Raw genomic sequence first — 21,839 nt, 5'->3', positions numbered from 1 at the left:
TTTATGCGAAAAGACTTTAATGTTACTCTTAGCACACCGATCTATTAATAGAATAATATTAATTAATCAAACACTGACTGATATCTATTAAAATTTTCATGAGCACAAAACCTTCTTTTCAACTACTTCACTACTTCTTGCTGCATTTATATTCGCTCATAAATAAAAAGGAACGGAATGGAAATACTTTAGTTAAGTACAGATATGAGAAAAAGCTACATAAATACTTTAAAGAAATACATTTGCTTTGTTTATTTACACTGTAAGCAAAATCTTGTACAAGCGTCTACTATAAATTTACTTTTAAGCAAAAAATATGTGATATGCAAAGGCTTTGTATCATCATCATGTCTATTTTTTATTTGTCTCACATCCAAGCAACAAAATCCTCACAAACATTTCTGAGTATAATGTTTTTATGTGGAACCTGAAAAGTTCAGTAGGTAGGAATATACTATTAATAAGACAAGCTAATTTAAAGCATTGCCAGGAAGGTGCTTCTTAAACCCCTTGTCCTGAACACTTTGTGACTTCCTCTGGGTGTTAACAATTGTCTCTGTCAGTGGCCCATCCTACTCTTGTACATAGCGTGCTAGGAGTGGGTTACTCCCATTGATAGGTGGATATCCGCTAGAAATTTTCTGGCTGGACACATGTTTCGTCAGCACCCCATGGCTCTTGACTAGCAGGCATGAAAGAGAAGAGTAGGTTTACAGAACTTCACTGGGACTCCAGTTGACTTGCTATTATTTGCATGTCTGTACATCATAATCTTAAAACTCACTGGCATTTACTGGCACTTGACATTCCAAAATTCCAGGGATGGGCTTATTTAAAGACCAAATTTTGACCTGCTTGTAGATGGGTTATATGGTTGTCGCCAGCCATAGGTGCTTCAACCAAAATCTCAGCATGACTGTAAATGGCTGCAATTGATACTGATTATAAAAAAACAGTTTTCTAAACAAAAAGTAAGAGATTTTTAGACACAATATTAGCAAATATTCTGATTATTGTTATTCTCGCCAAGCAGAAATAGATTCCACATTCGCTTTATAGAATTCCAGCAAGGTAGCAAGCTATCTCACACTGATTTAAAGGTACTTCTAGATAAACTGGTACCAACTGACAAGCTTTTATATTTTAAACTAAAACTTTTAACATTATTTGAAATGTCACTAACACTACTGTTGTGACCATTTCGAAGTAGGTAGATTCTATGGAAATATTCGTTGTCAAAAAAAAAAAAAAGTGATACACACAGTGAAGCATTCCAGTGCATTAAAGGAACTCTTGAAATGCCACCAATCAAATTATTGGGCTGTCTGCAGATAAAACTTACATATACATACATACATATATATATATATATATATATATATATATATGTATATACACACATATGCACATATGTATATACACATATACACATACGTATATATATATATATATATATGTGTGTAAGTTTTATCTGCAGATGTATAGAAGCTGAAAGAAGGCAGAAAGTATTTCTCTCGTTTCCAGATTTTCTGAACGTTATTGTAACAGTCCAGACAAGGTTAAACAAGAACAAAATCATTTTCTCAATCCAGACATGTCGGAGGAATTCAAAACAAGAAACAGACAAAACACAACTAGGTAACTAGCAAAACAAACAACTGCAAAAAAAAGCACACAAAAACACAAATCAGAAGACCACAGATTACAAATTGCAAAAACATATGCAAGGCTTTGATGAAACACAGGGAAACCAAGTCACTCAAGTAAAGAGGTGGAAACAGGGAACAGGTGAAGCCAATTACAAAGGCTGCAAGTAGATAACTAGAAACAGAAACAATGGCCTACTATGTATTATAGAAAGCCAAAAGGGTAATACAGGGTTGTGTAAAGAGTGGAACGCCAATGCTTCATAGCTCCAATGGATGTTATAAGCTGTAAAAGATACAGTGTAATCATCCGGTTTATTTAAATTGTACAAGTTGATGATAGGCATGTTTGCTGAATTTGCAAAGAGGAAGAGCTGAATCAGTATGGCTGAGTGTTAATCATCTAAAGCAAATTTTTTAAAAACATAAAAGAAAGAGATTTGTAAAATGGTGAAAAGTAATTACAATGCCAATTTATTATTGGCCCACTCAAAATATCAATAGCTTTAGCAACTTGGCTGTGTTCCATTAGGAAGCCTATGCCGAGATCCCTTAAATAGGGAGTGGCAATAATATGAATTTGAAGGGTCGTTCCCGAATGAAGTGTTTAATGTTTTGAAGGAATCAATACAGTAGAACAGATTTACTTGAGCAAGCACTTTCTAAGTACTGACTTTTTTTTCATTGTTGCCAATGAGTCACTAAGGTGTTGACACATTTTAATACATTTGCATGGTTTTCCATGTATGTGTGGGTTTTTCTCGTGTAGATGAGCCAAGTCTTTGCTACTTTTATGATGGCGATGGCCTTTGTGAGGACTTTGAGCGGGAAACAAGCGTGAGAGATTGTGGGCTCTACACACCCAGTGGTTTCCTGGACCAGTGGGCCACAGGGGTGGAGGTTTCCAATGAGCACAGAGTACATTGCCCTGCAGAGGTGGCTGCTGGGTACCCTGCTGTGACAAAGGTGACAACATCTCTCTCTCTCTCTCTCTCTCTCTCTCTCTCTCTCTCACTCACACACACACACACACACATTTCTCACTTCACTTATAACTCATATTTCTAACACTGTCAAGGTTATTACAGAAATCAAAGCTGGTTGTGGACCAAAGTGGCTCGTACAGCATTGAGAGTGATTGAAGCTGCTTCAAATGGCTTCCTGTAAATCAAAAAATGTGTGAGGTCTCACGCTGTTCCCTGAATGTATCCACTCAAGACTTTTAATAATCTTTTTTTTTCGCAGATGCTCAACATCTGGATAATTTCACTTAGAAACTGTAGACTTTCCACATATTTAGTACTGTTTGACATACAGATGTGATGTTGTGAAAAGTTTATTGCTATTAAAAAGTAATTATCCGATATGATGTCACATTTTATTGTCTCAGGGAGTTTGTTCATTACAAGTCTCAATCTTCATCAAGATGTTTTTAAGGCTGCTTTGTAGCAATATCTATTGTTAAACGTGAATTTGTTCCTTTTAAACCCACTATTTTAAAAAACACTATGTCTGCCGTTACACAAAGGGACTGTAAAACATTGGCACTCTCTGAAAGATGCCTGAAATATGAGCCCGATTACTTCTTGGATGTTGCAATATGAAATATTTATAATTTTACACATTTCATGGACCTAGTCAATTTTATGTTGTTTGTAGAGCAAACAACGACCCCTCTGCTCAGAAAAAAAAATACTCTCCTGAATTAATCATGTAATATAACTATTCCCACCATACTGTGCAGGATTTATAGTGCTAGGCCAAATGCAATGATTTAAACTTCATTGTAATTCATAAATACACTTTCAGAAATTGCATGTGTCTCGCTCATACAGTATGGCTTGTGCTCACTTTTTGGCTACTTTGTAAATATATAAATTGTAAATCATTGTAGACCTGTATTTCATTAGACCTGAATTGCTGATACTAGTGGCAAATTATGGTTTTCAGTGGTTCTGTTTAATAGTCTCTACTTTCAGAAGAGTGCCATACTACTCTTGTATGTTAAAGTTGTGAAGCACTGTAGAAAAGCATGCTACAGTACTATAGAGTGCTAATGTATATGTACAGCCACCTGAATCTGGAAACAATAGCACATTTTAACAATAAGGGATATTGCTTGCTATTTTTTTATTGATTATAGACAGTGGCATTATAATGTTTAAGTATTAGAAGCTGTAGTCACTGTCAGTGAGAATCAATGTGATGGTCTATAAAATTCTGAAATGTTTGCTTGGAGTATAGCTTTAGTCTGGAAAAAAAAAAAAAAAACATATATATATATATATATATATATATATATATATATATATATATATATATATATATATATATATATATGTGTGTGAATGGCTTGGGATATGAACTGGGATAAGACAATGTATAGATAATCTACCCCAAACCATTTGGAGCATCTACTATAAACTGTTTGAAATTAGTCTGTTTAGTCTGGGTAATGACATTAAACTGACATGCTAACAGTCTATACTGTAGGTTTGTTGACTCCATACAATAGCCTATTAAAATGTCTGTTAAGCTTCCTATACAGTGGGGTACGCAAACAAAGGACAGCTGTCTGCACATAGACCTGACAAAATTCCTCTGCTCAATCACATGCATCTATGTAAAATTATCCACCTGAGAAAGAAAACAGGTTCCATGAACTTTCATAGATTTTGACTGGGTTGATTAAAAAAAGGTGATGAACAAAAAGAATGTTTAAAAATGAACAAATAAAATAAGTATGTGTTTATCCTCTATTTTAGTTTAAAACAGATGTCTCATCTGTTCATAATCCTTGACACTAGTCAAAAGTGTTAATTTGTAGCACCAGTGCAAAAAAATGCACATGCAAAAATTCTTCAAATCAAAAGTTTCAAACCTAATCAGTAATAATTAAGTAAAGTTAAGGGCTTGTCCAAACAATTGTACACATTTTAATTGAAAGACAGTGTGTATATGATGTTTTACCTGTTTTATGAAGCTCTATATTTTCCTCAAGACTTCTGATGCTGGGTGTGATTTGGAACCCAACTTTTTTCCCAGAGACAGTTGTATGCTAGCAAATGTATTGATGTGAACTGCATGAAATGATTTACAAGTTAATAAGTGCAGGATTTATGCACATTGCTGGAAATGAGAGACAGATGTTTGTGTGTGTGTGTGTGTGTGTGTGTGTGTGTGCAGGTAAAAAAACACAGGCACAGTGTAAAGGCCAAACAGTCATTGTAATGCTGATAGGGCAGAAACTCTCCACCATAAACTACTCCAAAAATACTGAGGACATCCATTGTGCAGAGACAGCAGACAGCCCGACCGTTCCCACTGCTCCTGTTACGCTCACACACACCCACACACACACATACACTCACACACACACACACACACACACACACGCACTATACATAATTAGTGCCATTTACAATCTCAAGAACCATGCAGCTCTCCAGTGTCACCTAGCGTATCACTGCTGTCACCCCACACTTGGGTTCAGTGGGTTCAAATCTCCCGGGTTTCTGTAAGCTTCTGTTGTATTTGACATGCTGCTTGCAAATGTCAGATGAATTGAATAAGTCAGATTGAGTTATTCTTTTTAAGGCATCAGATTAATCTTTATTGAATCAAACGGGTATGTTTTATGCAACTTCGAAATATTTGGCTTTCAAAGAGACCACAAGTGTTTTAGGGACTTTCAGTTACATTATCCCCACAATGCAGGGTTACATTTGAGCAATTCCGTTTTCGAGATCATATTCCTCTGACTGGATGTCTAGAGCTTTTCGCTTAATCCGAGGCATCTGAAACATACAATCCCATATAGAGAGAGAATGAAGAGGTTAGTACTGTGACTGGGGTGTCTCAACTTAATTATAGGTCTCACATGATCTAAATTCTATCTTAATCATTTACACTGATCAGGCATAACATTATGATCACCTGCCTAATATTGTGTTGGTCCCTCTTTCACTGTCAAAACAGTCCCGACCTGTCGAGAATTAAAATTAATAACTTCTTAGCAATTTGAGCTACAGAAGCTGTTGGATCGAACCACATGGGCCAGCCCTCACTCCCCACGTGCATCAATGAGCCTTGGCCCTGTTGCCAATTCACCACTGTTCCTTCCTTGGACCACTTTTGATAGATACTGACCACTGTAGACCAAGAAGCTGCAGTTTTGGAGATGCTCTGACCCAATCATCTAGCTATCACAATTTGGCCTAGACAAACTCACTCAAATCCTTATGCTTGCCCATTTTTCCTGCTTTTAACACGTTAAATTTACTTGCTGCCTAATATATCCCACCCACTAACAGGTGCCATGATGAAGAGATAATCAGTGTTATTCACTTCACCGGCCATAATGTTATAAAGTCATAATGTTATGCCGGATCGGTGTATCTTTTACTGCAGTGTTCTTCTTTAGGCAGTAACCTCAACAATGATGGAACTATAAAGAACATTCGTTGTCACCCAGATGAGGATTGTTCCCTATTGAGTCTAGTTTCCCTCTAGGTTTCTTCCTCATACCATCTCAGGAAACTATTTCTTGCCACATTTCCCCCTGGTTCGCTCTTTATGGATAAACTTTCTGTATAGAGACTAATTTGAGCTCAAATTCATATTTGTAATCGATTTATTTCTGTGATGCTGCTTTGGGACAGGGTCCAAATGATTTGAATTGAATTGAATTGAATGATCAAACCAGTAAAGCTATATTTAACACGTCTGATGTGTTAAATGTAATTGTAATTGCGTGCGTGTGTTCTTTCAGAGCTGTCTCTCGAAGGTGTTTGACTTGTCTGATGGTGGGGTATCTCAGTACGCCTGGTTTCCGTGCGAGGAATCACATCGCCACAGCTGGAATACCCAGTACAGATTAAAGGTAAGCTACCCTTAAGAGTGAAGTGACTACATGTGAGTACAGGAAGGGCTGATATGACAAAAACATCAGCAGTCATTTATTTCATTTTTTAATTTTAATTTGAATTAATGCTAAGTTTAAGTATTGAGTGAATATTGGCAAGACTTTGATACTCTACAGGACAAGATCATCAGTTTTTTTCACCAACTCACCAATTATTTAAAAAATAGACGTGACAGTATTTAAATTCTCAACACATTTATAAGCTACCTATTGTTTTATAAAGCAATGCTGAAAGATTTATAAAAGGCATTTCATTTATTACGTTTTTTTCATATTTATGTAAACATGAAAGAGCATTAAATTATCAGCTACTATAATTAGGGATCAACTGTTCTAGCAGATCAACATGAAATTGCTTCTAATATTGTAACTAATTGTAATTGAATTTTTTTGTCATTTTGCTCGGGGTTTATTGTCTGTTATACCTTAATAGTTGCTCATACCTGTTGTTCACACTGTTCCTGTTCATTCAGCTGACATATGAGCTTAAATATAGAATTGCAGAAGCTATACAAAGTATTCAGTTAGTCTTATGTATGAACTAAAAATTATAATGTAAATCATTACTTTTAATGAAAACAGACCTACTTTTGAATACAGGAAAATAAATTCTCAAAAGGTGGTGTTTGGATGCACCCAAGAAAATAGATACATCATAGAAGTTTAATGAATAAACTCTAAAGTTCAGACAAACTAATATATAAAAGCATATGAAGGAAATGTAAATAAAAGTACAATGATATTATCAATGATTCGTGATCCCACCCTGTATTTTATACAAATACTATAATAATTAGTTCTCTTTTTAATGAAAAAGCCTCTATATTCTTCCAATTTCATACATAATAAACCCCAATATCTGTTTTCTAAAGAGTTTTTTTTTTCATTACCTAAAGTTGCATGTATTGTTTAAAGTTTTATCTTTTTGTAAAATATAAATATAAATGGATTGTCCATGTGTTGAAATATCATGAGTGAAAAAAGGATGCAATATTGTACAAATAATGTTTATCAGTGTATATTCCAAAAATAGGGATTTATGTCAAAGTTTTGTTCCTGTTTGCTTTATTTCTTTGTTTATAAAAAAAAGTGCTATAATCACTATAATAAGACAAATAATAATTATGAAATAATTTTAGACTGAAAAAGAGAATTTCTATTTTTTGTATAAATGACTAACAGTTTATCTTACATCTTCAGGCGTATTATTCTCACCCAATGGTTGCTGCTGCTGTCATTATACACCTGGCTGCAGATGGGACCATCTACAGTGATCAGTCCCAGACCAATGTCACAGTCCAGCTGCTGGACACCAAGGAGCAGCTCCACAATCTCGGTTTGTCTGACTTCATTCATCATGCATTTGAGCTCTGTCTTATAATCTGCATCACACACTGTGTTAAATGATCTCAAGTTTTCTGCTTCATTGTGTAGATGAACTGGTAGCCATGACAGCAAGTAGATTCATGTGATTCAAATCTTTTGCAGGTGAATGGCGGCTGAGTTGCAGGAACAACCCTCTAGTGATCCCTGTGATTCATGACCTAAGCATTGCTTTCTACAGAACCAAAGCTATTGTGGTGAGCTTTCGCTCATCCCTGGTGGCCATTTCTGGAATTGGGCTGCGTTCCTTTCAGTATTTTGACCCCATCACAATTAGTGGCTGCCAAAGCAATGAGATCTACAACCCCATGGGTCAAAGGTAAGCATTTTAATGCAGCTACAAATGAAATCGTGTTCAGAACACACACAAACACACACACAAAAATCTTGCCTTTTCAGCTTATAGATCTACTACTACTTTATGAATAATATAATTAATAATAATAATGATAGTAATAATAGTAATAATTCTATATTTCTCTTCCTCAGTTGTGTACACTACTCATGCGATGCCATCGACTGTCTCAAGCCTATGGTACACAACGCAGAAATGAAGTGCAGCAGTCCAGGTTATTTCAACGGTGTCCGCTGTACCGTCACCTGCAACCGTGGATACACTCTCAAAATCCACAGAGATGACGAAATTATCAAAACGCAGGTGCTGCTCTTATTTTAAGGTCTAGAATGTTCTATCACTAGAAGGCCCTACTGTTCAATTCCAAACTTTTTATGTGTATAATTTTCACAAACAGACACACACGCAAACCAACAGGAACATGCACGATATTACACCTAAACCGCAATAATCTCATGTCATGCACTATGCGCTAACGGAGTGAGTAGCAATAAAGTTTTATGGATGTCGTGGGTTGGATGGAGCAAGCGAACAGAGAGGAGAGCAGCACTGGCGTTCAGGCCAGTGGGCTCTGAACTGCTTCTGGCTTCTCCCCAGGTTTATGTCTTTGTTCCTAAACTACTTTGTTTGAGGAGTCTGAAACCATGGGAACGGTTCATGTGGCTCAAATAAAAGTAGGCTTCTCCATTCATGGAACAAGGAAGAGAGACGGAGAAAAAAAACACACATGGGTGAGCCAAAACTTAGTTAGAGACATTGTTAAGTTTGAGCAGCATTTCACAGCGTCTACCTTTACAAACTGGCACGCTGTTCTTTCCTGTAATGCGTACTCTTTTTAATTATTGCAACAGTTTAAAGATGCATATAATACCTTTAATATGTCCATGGTGTTCAGAACTAAAAACGGTCTTCTCAAACTATCGTTGGAAGGAGACAAAGGTTGCGTGTTAATGTAATCAAAAATGTATGTAAAAAAAAAAAAAAAAACATATTGCACATATGTAATATTGCACGGTTTTAAATTATTGTTATTGCACATTTGAGCTGCACGGCTTCGGAAGAAAAAACTTCCATCGGGTGATTTTTAAACGCACTACGATGCCACAATTAAACTCCTGAGAGAAATAGTTGTGAAAGGAAGGAGGAAGACAGTGAACAATGACTTTCTTGGTCGGCTACTGTTTAGATACAAGCCATTGTAACGCGTTGAGTCTGGGTGAAGGGAGAGTTCACTAACTCCAGTTACAACAGAAATCATATAAGCACAGACAGGTTTCCAAAACTCGTGCTTTTTTATTTTTCTTGGCAACAGCATTACGGGTTAGTCAAAGAAACTTAGAAATGAGCATCAGATAATAATAAGGACACAAAATACCCAAAATACCGCTATGGTCCTAAAGGAAGCGCAATTTTATGAAATTTACCGTGTGTAACGTGTCTTTCGTTAAAGCATGTGTAAAGTAGTGTAGACGGCTTATAGACAGGTGCGGCTTATTTATGTTAAAAATAAAAATATATACTGCCAAAACAGTCCTGACCTGTAGAGCATTAACAGCATTAACTTCTGTTCGAGCACCAAATTGAGGACAAAAGGTTCACCTGCTGCCTAATTTATCCCACCCACTAACAGGTGCCATGATAAAGATCAGTGTTATTCATATCAACGGTCAGTGGTGATAAAGTTATGCCGGATCGGTGTATGTGTGTTTATATGGGTGTGTGTTTGCTTGTGTAGAAATCAATACATACAGTATTTAGAAGTGCCTGTAAAATAAGAGGGGTTATCGTGATCTAGAAACCTTCGACCATAATCGCATTAACCATCATCAAGGCAACAGCAAAAGTTTCGAAAACTTTGTCTATTAAGAGAGACAAAATAATACACACAGGTCTGTTCCATTTTCAGCCAATAAGCTTCAGACAACTCAGGGGCATGCATGTTGGAATGTGAATGGGGTTGTGTTGCCAAGTTTGCTAATGTACATGCATTTTTAGCTTAAATACAGGACCAAAGATAAAAAAATAGTTTGTTTTATATAGAGCAGAGCTAGCATAATTATAAATTTGCTGTATTTTCTACATGTGCTATGTCAGTAAACAAAACAAAACAAAAAAATATAAGAAATACACACAAAAAGAAATACTATATAAAATGAGTAACGGTGTAAGAATACACACGGTATGTTTTGCAAATTCAAGGGCAGTACTGTATGTAGGTGTTTTGGTTGATTGCTGCCAGAGACCGCTGTCCGCTGAGAGGCTTGGCTTCTGTGCAGCAGCTATTACGCATTAGGAAAGAGGAGAGAGGCAACAGACAGATTTTCTCTGCTTTTTGGGAGGCCTTGGTTTATATAACAGCACTATGATTTGGGGCCCAGAACCAGGGGGCTGCAGGGGCCCTTACAGGGGAGCTGTCTGGACTGGTTATGTAAGGTGAGAGCTTTTGCTTTAAGCCTACTGCCTCCGTTACAATAACAACACAATCTCTGCTTCTAACACCACATTTGTTACTCGGCCGCATCGCACCCAGTTATGACAAAAGCACGGAATCATAAATTCATTTTGTTGACTATGGAAAATTACATTCGTCTATGGGAAAGCATGGTCAGAACAAGAGAAACGTCAAAACAGGGTTGTTTGCCGGAAATACAGCTAGAAGCAATGTGGCAAGTTCAAATCAGTTGCCCTGCTTTTGAACTTACCTGCAGAAACTCCTTAACCCTGCCAGGAAAAGGGGAGGGGGGAGAGAGAGAGAGAGAGAGAGAGAGAGAGAGAGAGAGAGAGAGAGAGAGAGATGGCCTGATGAATGACGGTATAAGGGTGCCCATGGGCTTGCACTGAAAGGGAAAGTGCTGATCCCAGCACAGCAATTACTGCTTATCTGCTGTCTCCAGAGAGCACTAAAGTCTGCTTCTAAAAGCCCCAGCCAGTGAGAAATTAGTCATTTCACCATTAACGCTATAATGGTGCTCAGAATGTAAAAAAAAAAAAAAAACGTCGAATACATCGAGCAGCATACGTCAAAACAGCAGCAACCAAGCATCATGAGCTCCACAGTGTTGTCTGCGTGACGAGAAAGTAGCTTTGGAGCTTTCGATTTTTGTTCTGGTTGCACTGGTGGCGGCAGGGTGCCACATCACAACGAGGGCAGTGTCATTTGTGGCCTCTGTATCCTGGCGGCACACCACTTGTTTTTGCCAGGGTGTTATTGAAAGCAGAACATGTCCTGAAAATCACCATTAGACAAACAACAACATTTGGGCAGTCCAGAAATGCGAATGGAGAGTTCAAGGATTACTTTCCGTGTCTTGTTTTTCTTTTTTTTTCTCCAACTGTGTGTGTGTGTGTGTGTGTGTGTGTGTGTGTGTGTGTGTGTGTGTGTGTGTGTGTGTGTGTGTGTGTGTGTGTGTGTGTTTTCGTGGATTTGCTTTTGTATGTCGGCGGGGACCAAACGTCATCACAAAAACACAAAATCTGGCATTTTACCTTTGCGTAGCTAATACTTTGGTTGCTTTAATTAGGTTTATTAATATGGTGTCAGTGGAAGGTCCTCACAAGGATAGCAAGACGTGTGTGTGTGTGTGTGTGTGTGACCAAAAGGAGAAAAAAATCTTAGGGTGGGGTGCTAAAGAAAGTCCAACAGGCAACAGGGGCATCTGTGTTGAATTAGGCACAGTAGTCAGTGGTAGTTAAATTCTCAGTGGAGGAGAAATCAGAAGCTGTAAATTTTTAAAAGAAGGAACCTCCTTGCACGCAGACACCCCTGCTCAACTCCACGTCGCTTCCCAAACTAGACATGTTGCCAGTTGCCATTCCTTGCTTTGTGAGGGAAGCAGGAGGAGGAGAGGGAGGAGGAAGAAGAGGAGGTGGCAGCCAGTGACAGCCTGTTGAGCAACGATGTCTAATTCTAGAACATTGTGTTTGTGTACTTGTGTGTGTGTGTCATTCAGTATGTCATTGTGTGCATTGTGCATGTACACTTTGCGAAATTATGTTTGGTATTTAAACGGCCCCCTCATCACGTATATATGTGTGTGTTCGATGACGAGTGTTTTTATGTCGGACACCTTCTTTCCCCGGGCCAGGCTCCTGACACCCCCCTACAGCTTGGATTGTTTGTTTAATGACTGTTGATACAGTGTGGGGTTTGGCTTTCAAACAAGATAGAAAGTTATAACTGGGGTTTTGAAGGTTCTATGGAGGGGATCCTCTGACGCCTTGTTTATGTACTTCTTTCTCCTCGGGGTGGTTTTATTAGCTGAACAGTGATGCTTCCTCTATATAACTTGACACCTTTTCCAATCAGCCATAACATTAAAACCACCTGCTGAATATTGTGTTCCTTTAAGAGCCATCAACACAGTTTTGACCCCCAAGCATGGACTCCAGGAGACCTTTGATGATGTGCTGTGGTATCTGGCACAAAAATAAGTCCTGTAAGTTTGCGATGTAGGACATCCATTATTGAGTTTAGTTTTTCCAGCACATCCCACAGAACCTCAGTTGGATTGAGATCTGGAGAATGTGGAGGCCCAGCCAACACCTTAAACTCTGTGATCGTTCCTCAAACAATTCCTGAGAAATTACTGTAGGTGGCAGAGAGTATTATTCTGCACTTGGTCTGCAATATTTTTTATAAAAACAGTAATGTATAATATTTATGCCATTTGACACATGCTCTTATTCAGAGTGGCTTACAATTTTCTCATTCATACAACTGAGCAACTTAAGGCTAAGGGCTTTCCTCAAATACCCAGCTTGGCAGCTTAATAGTGGTGGGAGTTGAACTCATGACCTTCTGAACAGAATGCCAAAATCCTAACCACTGAGCTACCACTTCCCCACATATCAATGGAACAACCATATGAAGGCCAGGACCCAATGGATTCCCGCAGAAACTTGTCCTTCTCCCTAATTGCATCCTGGTTCCATATCTTCCTCAGAAAAGCACAGACTTATCAGACCAGGCCTTACTCTGGTTCAGTTCTGATACGTAAAGTAACTTACTTTAGTCCTTATCTTTGTGTTCTGTTATGCAGCTCTATGTTGTGTGATGTCGCTCTATGTTGTTTTATGTAGCACCAGGGTTCTGGAGAAACGTTGTTTCATTTCACTGTGTTTTGGGTCAGATATATATGGTTGAAATAAGAATAAAAAGCTACTTGACGTGACGTGATGTTCACATGATTCTTGTCGGTGCATGTTCTGGTGGTCAGGAGTCAGCATAGGCATTCTGACCATTCTGCCTCTACACATGGGCTGTAATGGACCTGCAATTTTTGAGATACAAATTGACCTTTTATAAATGGCAATCAAACCCTTACACATGCCCATTTTTTCAGCTTTGTGGCTGTTTGGTGCATTTGTAGGTTTATGTCTCAAATAAATATTAAGATAAATTTGTGTGTGTGTGTGTATATATATATATATATATATATATATATATATATATATATATATATATATATATATATATATATATATATATATATATATATAAACTATTCACCTGAAATATGGAAAATCACTGTCTCACCACTGAGCTGTTTTCAATAAGAGTCCATGGCTGGAAAGAAGAAAAAGCAGAAAAAGAGGGCAAGTTTTGGAGCTGGATCTGGATTGCATTTCAACTGTTTCCTGCTGTTTTGTTTAGTTTTAGGTGCTGGTATATATCCTGAGAGGGTACAGAACATTAGATAAGCATTGGATTCCATGGCCGTGCTGCATTCCAGACTGCCTTAAATCTGCCATTTGAGAGGGGAAAGAGAGAGAGAGAGAAAAGCTAGAGAGACTGGGGTCAAAACACAACAAAAATGCAGTTCCCTTCTGTGTTTAGTTTTGTGGATGTGAGTAAAAGAACATTTGCCACAATAATCTACTGCTTGCCAGCAAAAACTGTTGGGCTTCACAGAATCTGCTTCAACAAACATCTCTGACATCTCTTTTTATGACCAGTCTTTTGGCCCTTGTCATAAACAAATTAAGAGATCTGTGTAAGAGGAGCATGTTTTATTCTGTGTTTCACTGAAAAAGAAGGACTTTGTGTATACACACTGCTACTCCCCAATGCTTTGAGTGTGATCAAATAGAGTGTGTCCCTATTGTTTGCTTACAACCCCGAATCAACAGTACGTCCCTAAGAGCACATTTATAAATGCCAGAACTTCAAAATAGTTATTGTTACTTCAAAATGGTTTATTGGTTTCAATTTGCTAACAATCCCAAAATTTACAAGCAGTTTTATATCTCGTCTTGAAAAACGAAATAAAAATTCTAATGACAGTATGATTTATATTTGCATTTTGCCTCTGTAGACGATCAGACTGGATTTTAAATGGAGCAATCAAGATATAAATGACAATATGATATGTGTAGATTTTCATCATAAATGTAAGCAATTTAACAAAGATATACAATATATTGTATTACAGACATTATTTTTCTATTCTCTCCATGTTCACAAGCTCAAAAGTGATCAGAGAGCTGACTGACAAATGGCCAAGTGTGAGATATTTTCTTGATATTTCATGACAAATTAAAGAAATCAAAAGGTCTCTTGAGTTGATTCCAAGTGTTGAATTTGCATCTGGCATCTGTTTATGAGAATTCTCAATATGCAGTCCAAAAAGGTGCGGATGCAAATAAAGTCTTTGCAGGCTGAAAGCATACAATCACATCTTGTTCACTTCATTCCAAAGTCACTGTGGTGGTAAATAGAGAAATTACAACAATCAAAAGATCGTCACTATCCAAATACTTATGAATTATAGAACATTTACTAAAACTGAGTGGTCACTAAATAAATGTTTTGCTTAGTGGAGGTTTATTTGTCCAGTGCACAAAAGCATTTTCCTTTTATTTTTACTTAATAAAAAGTTCATATGGACACTAATGATCCAACAAACACTGCATTTTGCAACACACGAGGGTGATAACGATGCCTTGATGAGAGAAGGCTTTAGAGGCTGAATGATTTCCCGTCAGAGTAGACCACGTCTTGCTGTTGCCCTGCGTTTAACAGGAATTTTGCTGATCTATTTCACAACCAGTGAACTGACATTTGTTGGACAGGCTTTATTGCCTGCTTGCCACTGTGGTCTCTTTGGGGGGGAGAAGACAATGGTGGTGTTTGGACACAAAAAAGGGAAAAAAAAGAGTATGGCTGGTCCAGATCTTCCACCAGCTCTGATGGAGCTCTACTAATGTCTTTACAGGAATTCCGCACTCTTGAAATGACTTATTAAATCAGGCAAAATGACCCCTGACTCTCGCTGCCTTTGCTCCTGACAGTTTTATACACTGCACACGCCAATTTATTATCGGCGGCTGCCTTTGCAATGACCGCTGCTAATTCTCATTAAGAGATCCATCACAGACACAATAACTTTTTTTATTGAGGAAGGGGAAGAGTTTTTTTTCTATTTTTGTCTATTCTTGTCACACTTTTCTGTGGCAATCATGCTTAGATAGAAGAAAATGCTGATATTTGTAGCTTTTATTCCTTAGTTGGACTCTATGGCCACCCTGACTTGTGCTGATGGGAAATGGAACAAACAGGTGTCCTGTGAACCAGTGGATTGTGGACGCCCAGACAAGTACCATGTACACCCAGCTAATTTCAGCTTCACTCAAGGCACCACCTATGGCAAGAAGTGTACTTTCCAGTGTATGCACCCAGCCCAGTTAATAGGTATATACAGCCAAATAGATCAACTTGAAATGACAGAATGTCTTTTTTTTTTTAATATGTGTAAGATGTATAAGTTTGGTTCATTAAGTGGTAGCTAAATGTATATAGAAGAACAATTCTGTTAACATTCCACCAGCCAGGACACTGATTTTCAGAATATGAATAAGCTGAGAAGGTTGATTTCTTACAGGCAGCAATAACGTGTTGACATGTATGGAGGATGGCATGTGGTCCTTCCCAGAGGCTATGTGTGAGCTGCGCTGTCCCATGCCTCCTTCCATCCCCAATGCTATTCTGCAAACTAAACGCTGCAATGCCAGTGGCCTCAAAATCGGCTCTTTCTGCAAGTACAAGTGCAAACCGGGCTACCATGTGCCTAGTGCTGACAACCCCAAAAGGTGAGTTTCTTACAGCTCTGAAGATCCCAACTGACTGTTATGATTAGTGTGATGTACAAACTGAGAATAGAAACAAATTATACACAATGAAGAGTCATCACTGAGTTATTATTATCATTATACAATCATTAAGTATTTTTTCAATATTAAATAATGATGCCAAAGTAAATTCACCTTTATTAGGGAAAAAAAAAGGGAAAGAAAAGAGTTAATACATGTGCAAAATAGAAAGTTTACTGAACACAAAACATGTGCTTAAGTAAATGGCTTTTACTCCAAAATTATGTTGATGTTTTGGTGTACATTGGGATTTATTCATTCATTTTGTTCACTCATCTACAGACGCTCATTTACGCGACAGTGTACAGAGAACGGTACCTGGCAACTGGGCATGTGTGTGCCAGTGACGTGCGAGCCACCACCACCAGTCTTTCACGGCAGCTACCAGTGTACTAACGGTTTCCAGTTCAATAGTGAATGCTGGATGAGCTGTCCCGAGGCCAAACGCATGGTAAGTTACTGTAGCACCGCCCCTGAAAATCTGTCACCTCTAAAACCTTCTGCTCACTATTTGCTTTGTTTTCTTATAACTTCTTCTCTCGCAATCATTTTCTCAATTCATGATGTGTTAGCAAAGAGCATCCACTATAAAGTGGTTCTCCAGAAAGAACCCGATAAATATTTTCAATAAACATTTTAAAAATGGCGAAAAAAACCCTCCATTTGTGTGGTTTTACATCTATGCTAATACCCTCATGCCATCCATTGCTGCTAGCTGGCTAGCTAGCGACCAGACGGTTACAGTCAGACATGAGCGCGATTTGTATTAGCATATTCTGAGTGAACTATTATATTGAATAGTAGCCTTATAGAGTCAAAATGACACATAATTAAAATACAGTATTAAATTGTATTCCTGCAATACCATATTTTAATTATATGATATGATTATGGTCATATACAAAAATATGGTATTATTAAGAATATATATTAAGATTAAGTGTAATTGAATCAGTACCAAGATCATTCTATGGGCTGGCTCAACATGGTTAAATTAACTTGTGCTTATAATGTGGGAGGTTGTAGCTCAGTGGTTAAGGCATTAGACTCTGGATTGGAAGGTCACAAGTTCAAATCTTAGCACCACTGAATTGCATCTACTGGGCCCTTGAACAAGGCCCTTAACTGCTCCGTTATAAGTCGCTCTGGGCATCTGCCAAATCCCATAAATGTAAATGTAAATGTCTTTAATGGGTATGAGCCTGACTTTCTCCTCCAGACATCCTCCACCACTGTGATCCGGTGTAGAAAGGACGGGAACTGGACTGGTTCATTCCAGCTTTGTCCCCAGCTAAAAGGCCATTGCTCCCTCCCTCAGAACCTGAGCCCAGACATCAACCTCAGCTGCAGCAGGGGGCATGGCATCGGTATGGACAAACACACTCCATCTGAAGTCATAGTTTAATCAATTTAGTTCAAATAAGCTAAGGATAAGTGAACTGCATCTGGAACAGCTAGATAATTTTTGTGACTTATAATGATTTCGGAGGTTTGTGTGTATATAACAGGGGAGCAGTGTGAGCTGACGTGCAGAGACGCTGGTAGCAGTGTGGTGCTCCTTCCCAGGAATTTATCTGTGAATGCCTTAGTGAAAGATCACTGGAGAAACCCCAAGAGAATTAAGGTGCAGTCAAAAATCTGGTATTATACTATTTTCCTGCCAGTCATTAAATAATATCATTAAGTATATCTTGAAGTGTGTTGTGCAGTTTGTGTTTGAGTCATGTTTACTTAATGTACAGACTTTTTTAGAGGTCTCTGTGAGTTTGTGAAATGTTAATCATGATAAATCATTATAAGATGCTTAAATAGGTCTACAGCTTAGGAACTCTATTTAAGTATATATGGCTGTGTAATGATAAAACTAATCCTCATAATAAACTAGAACAGCATTGCCAATAAAATAACCGAACAAAGGGGGGGAAATAAACACAGGCTTTTTGATGACAAATAATGCCTGGAAATGAGCAAATTCCAGTAAGGTAGAAAAAGAGAAATGCTTTGTTCAATTAGTGCCAAAATTCCATGTGTCATTTTGTTTATCAGGCAGAAGAAAGACCAATTTGACTGGACCACACACACACGCACACACACACACACACACACACACACACACACACACACACACACACACACACACACACGACATTATCCTTTTGCCCTTTTCACTGTGTTTTAAAATGGTAAAGAAATGGTTAGAAAAGAACAGCAGGACTAAAGATACAAAAAAAAAGATTTCGTTACTTCCTTACACATAACTGCCAGCTGGTTCTTTTCCGTGAAACCATTATATGTTTTACTACTTTTCCAGTGGCATACAATGTAATATTTTTGCAAGTAAGAGTCAGAGTCTGACCTAGTCAAAAAAACCTCCATCATAAAAAATGGCTCAGACACAGACATGAGCTTTCAGACAGGAAGGATGCACATCTTTGTTCCTCTTTTCTCTGACCTGGCCTGGAACACCTTTGTGTGGCGGGTGACTGGAAAGCCGAGCTATTATTTCCCTGAGAATGAATTTCCCATTACAACTGTCTGACCACCACGCCGGACAAGAGGCAAGGGCTAGACGTTAACCGTGACATCACTTCTGACTGCCCTCAAACCATAAGGACTTACAAGCCGTCATTCTCACAAACTATATCCTTTTTAACTCGTTCACTTTTAAGAAGGTGACTTTGGGTGTAGGTGGTTGTCCTTCCTTTAGCACTATGATCAAATCTCTCCTATCTGCCCTGCTCAGTTCTGTCTGGAAGAACTCCTCAGTGCTTGTTCTGCCGATGGAAGAAGACCACAGACACCAGTCTAGCCTTAAAAAAAAATACTTTGGCCTAAGGAAATGACTCATTGTTTAGATTCATGAAATGGCAAACAAAATGAAGGCCTGCCCTGAACCTTTCGTTGTTTTTTGTGGCAAACGAAACAATTTCACACAATTTCAATAGTGCTGAATAAAAAGCTATTGGACACCATGAATAAACAGCTGGAGGCCCTGAAAAGGGTCGAAGGCTTGAGAAAGTGAAAGTCTATCTTTATGATTTATGATGGCACTGATTTATTCCTGCTTGAATTGAATAGTGTTTTTGCCTCATGTCATGCCTGCAAGTAGTTAAAAGGTAGTCTGATATGTGTGTGTGTGTGTGTGTGTGTGTGTGTGTGTGTGTGTGTGTGTGTGTGTGTTTTGTTAATGTTTTTCCTTTCTGCACCTCCAAACATTTGTTGAGAACATTTGAGAAGCCTGAATGTATTACATTTACTTTCTTTCATTTACCACTATGTCGAACTCACCAACGCCATCTGAAAATTGCAGAGGATGTACGAGTGTGCGAAAGGTTCCGCTTTTGACCGCTTTCAGACCCGCACCGGCCCTGTGACAAGTGCATGTGTGGATAGACCCAGGAAAAATTATTTCATGTGATGAATTGGAAGGTTTATGCCCCATTTGCATCATTAAAAAATCAGACTTAAAACGACTCCACTGGAACATGTTAATGTTCCAGAAGAACGGCCCTCTGATAGGGCGAGTAAAAAAATCTATTTGTAAAGGAAGCAGGTAGTGCTTGTCCGACCCAGACCTTCAGAGTAACTATAAAAACAAGCACAGTTTCAGGAGCAGACGGTTTAAATTAGACCTGAGTAAACATGCTGCCTGGGTCCTCTGTGTGACACTGAATGGTGTGTGTGTGTATGTGTGTGTGTGTGTGTGTGTGTGTGTGTGTGTGTGTGCGTGTAAGTGTGTGTTTGTGTCAGGTTTGCCCAGGCCAAGCCTTACCACCCGAAGCCACTCTGGAATAGTGGGCAAATTCCTGCTTTCTTGGAAATGTTATGTTTATGTTTAGCCTTTTCCACTCTTCATGGCTGCTGGAGTTCCCCCAGAGCATGTCATTTTGCCTCACCAAACATCCTCTCTACCTGTGCTAACTCAGGATCCACAGCCTGTTAGCACTCCTTACATTTAATGGTTCCCCCGCCACCCCAAACTCTTAAATCTATACTAGATAACATATGACAAGCCCAGTTTTTAACTCTCTGTATTTTGTCCTTGGAGACAAAAACCAGGATGTTTACCACATGACATGCTTGCTTAGGAATCTTCAAAATTTTATCTTATTCGATGTGGTGGACAGTAACAAAGTAATTTGTTACGCTACTAGTGCTGACATGGACTGACCAACGGCCTTAGCCGTTTCTTTAGTGGCCCTAAGAGCTAGGTAGAACGACGTAGCTCCTGGATTTTGTCAGCCCCAAAACTCACCCCCTCATCCAACTCTCGCATCGGGTCAGCCTGGTATGCCTGCAAAACCAACACCGAAGTGGATCGCAAGGGCTTGGTGGGCAGAACTGGGGCCTTAAGGGAAAAACGTTAGCGTAGAGGGAAATGTTAGGGGTGAAGAGGCGGGCAGAGTATGGGCTGCTCCAGGATCTGGACACCTCAGTGTGCAGATTGGGGGGAAAAAGGGAAGACCCCGGCGTGGAGGTAGTATGGAGGGGCTCGGAAAGTGTTCATCCAGCTTACTAGGCATATGCTGCTTCTGCTTCTCAGTCAGCGGGCTCGCTAGTCTCCATGCCCTCCCCCTTCTCGGAGGAAGAGAGGTGGAGCACAGCACTTCCTCTACTGGGGAAGAAACGGCCGAACGGCGTGCTTTTGAACCCAAAAAGAGAGCACTGGATCCGGCAGGTGAGGCGGAAGAAAGCCCATCTCCAAGCCCTCTGCCAGATACATTTGCGAGCCCCATGACCTCTGACGTCTGACATCCTTTGCCTCAGCAACAGCGGGGCCAGAGCCGCGAGAAGGGAAAGTGCACAGTCACAGCCGGAAGTCACGCTTGCTTTTTTTTCCATCTTAAATATATATAATTTTTTTTCTTTCTTTTTTTTTTTTTTTATAAGTTTATTTTCTCTCACACAGAAACACACAGAGCGCTTCCTGAACAAACAAAAGCTAGCGTTGGCTTCACCGCATGCATGTTTTATAGCTTCCTAGTTTATATGCGCCTCTCTGTTGGACAGATTACACACGTGATTCAGAGCGTGGACAACGGGTAGCTTTCCCAAAACGTTGTTGACGCAGTTCGAGTTCCTGAAAGGGAACTGAGTTGATCGAGGAAGAGTCTTGTGACAAAAATGACAAAAGGAACATTATAGCCATAATAACTCATAGTACTTTGGATACTTATGTTTAAATGCAAATACTTTTGTACTTTTACTCAAGTGAAAGTTTAAAGGGATCACTTTTATTTTTACAGGAGTAATATTTTTAATATCTCTTCTTTACTCAAGTAAAAGTGGTTTGTGTACTTCATCCACCACTGCTTATTATTACTCACTGTATTTCTAGACACAAAACTGGAACAGTATATGTATAAAAAAATTTAATATTTAT

The 21,839-nt window shown here is 38.7% G+C and overlaps 1 protein-coding gene across 2 annotated transcripts in view; it reads left to right on the top strand.

Moving 5' to 3' along the window:
• Positions 1–21,839, top strand: part of pappab (pregnancy-associated plasma protein A, pappalysin 1b) — a 66,113-nt gene that overhangs the window by 32,404 nt on the left and 11,870 nt on the right. For both annotated transcript variants that reach the window (XR_006924766.1, XM_046842407.1), the window contains exons 10-19: positions 2,416–2,612; positions 6,418–6,528; positions 7,771–7,906; positions 8,059–8,272; positions 8,443–8,611; positions 15,815–15,998; positions 16,189–16,396; positions 16,739–16,907; positions 17,676–17,823; positions 17,965–18,080. Coding sequence is in view for 1 of the 2 variants with exons in the window: in XM_046842407.1 (XP_046698363.1) it covers positions 2,416–2,612; positions 6,418–6,528; positions 7,771–7,906; positions 8,059–8,272; positions 8,443–8,611; positions 15,815–15,998; positions 16,189–16,396; positions 16,739–16,907; positions 17,676–17,823; positions 17,965–18,080 (1,652 nt within the window). In the remaining variant the exon portion in view is untranslated. The remainder of the gene's footprint in view (positions 1–2,415; positions 2,613–6,417; positions 6,529–7,770; positions 7,907–8,058; positions 8,273–8,442; positions 8,612–15,814; positions 15,999–16,188; positions 16,397–16,738; positions 16,908–17,675; positions 17,824–17,964; positions 18,081–21,839) is intronic.

This window comes from Silurus meridionalis, chromosome 27 (assembly GCF_014805685.1).
Source record: "Silurus meridionalis isolate SWU-2019-XX chromosome 27, ASM1480568v1, whole genome shotgun sequence".
Lineage (NCBI taxonomy): Eukaryota > Metazoa > Chordata > Actinopteri > Siluriformes > Siluridae > Silurus > Silurus meridionalis.
This window is presented reverse-complemented; position numbering and strand designations above follow the sequence as displayed.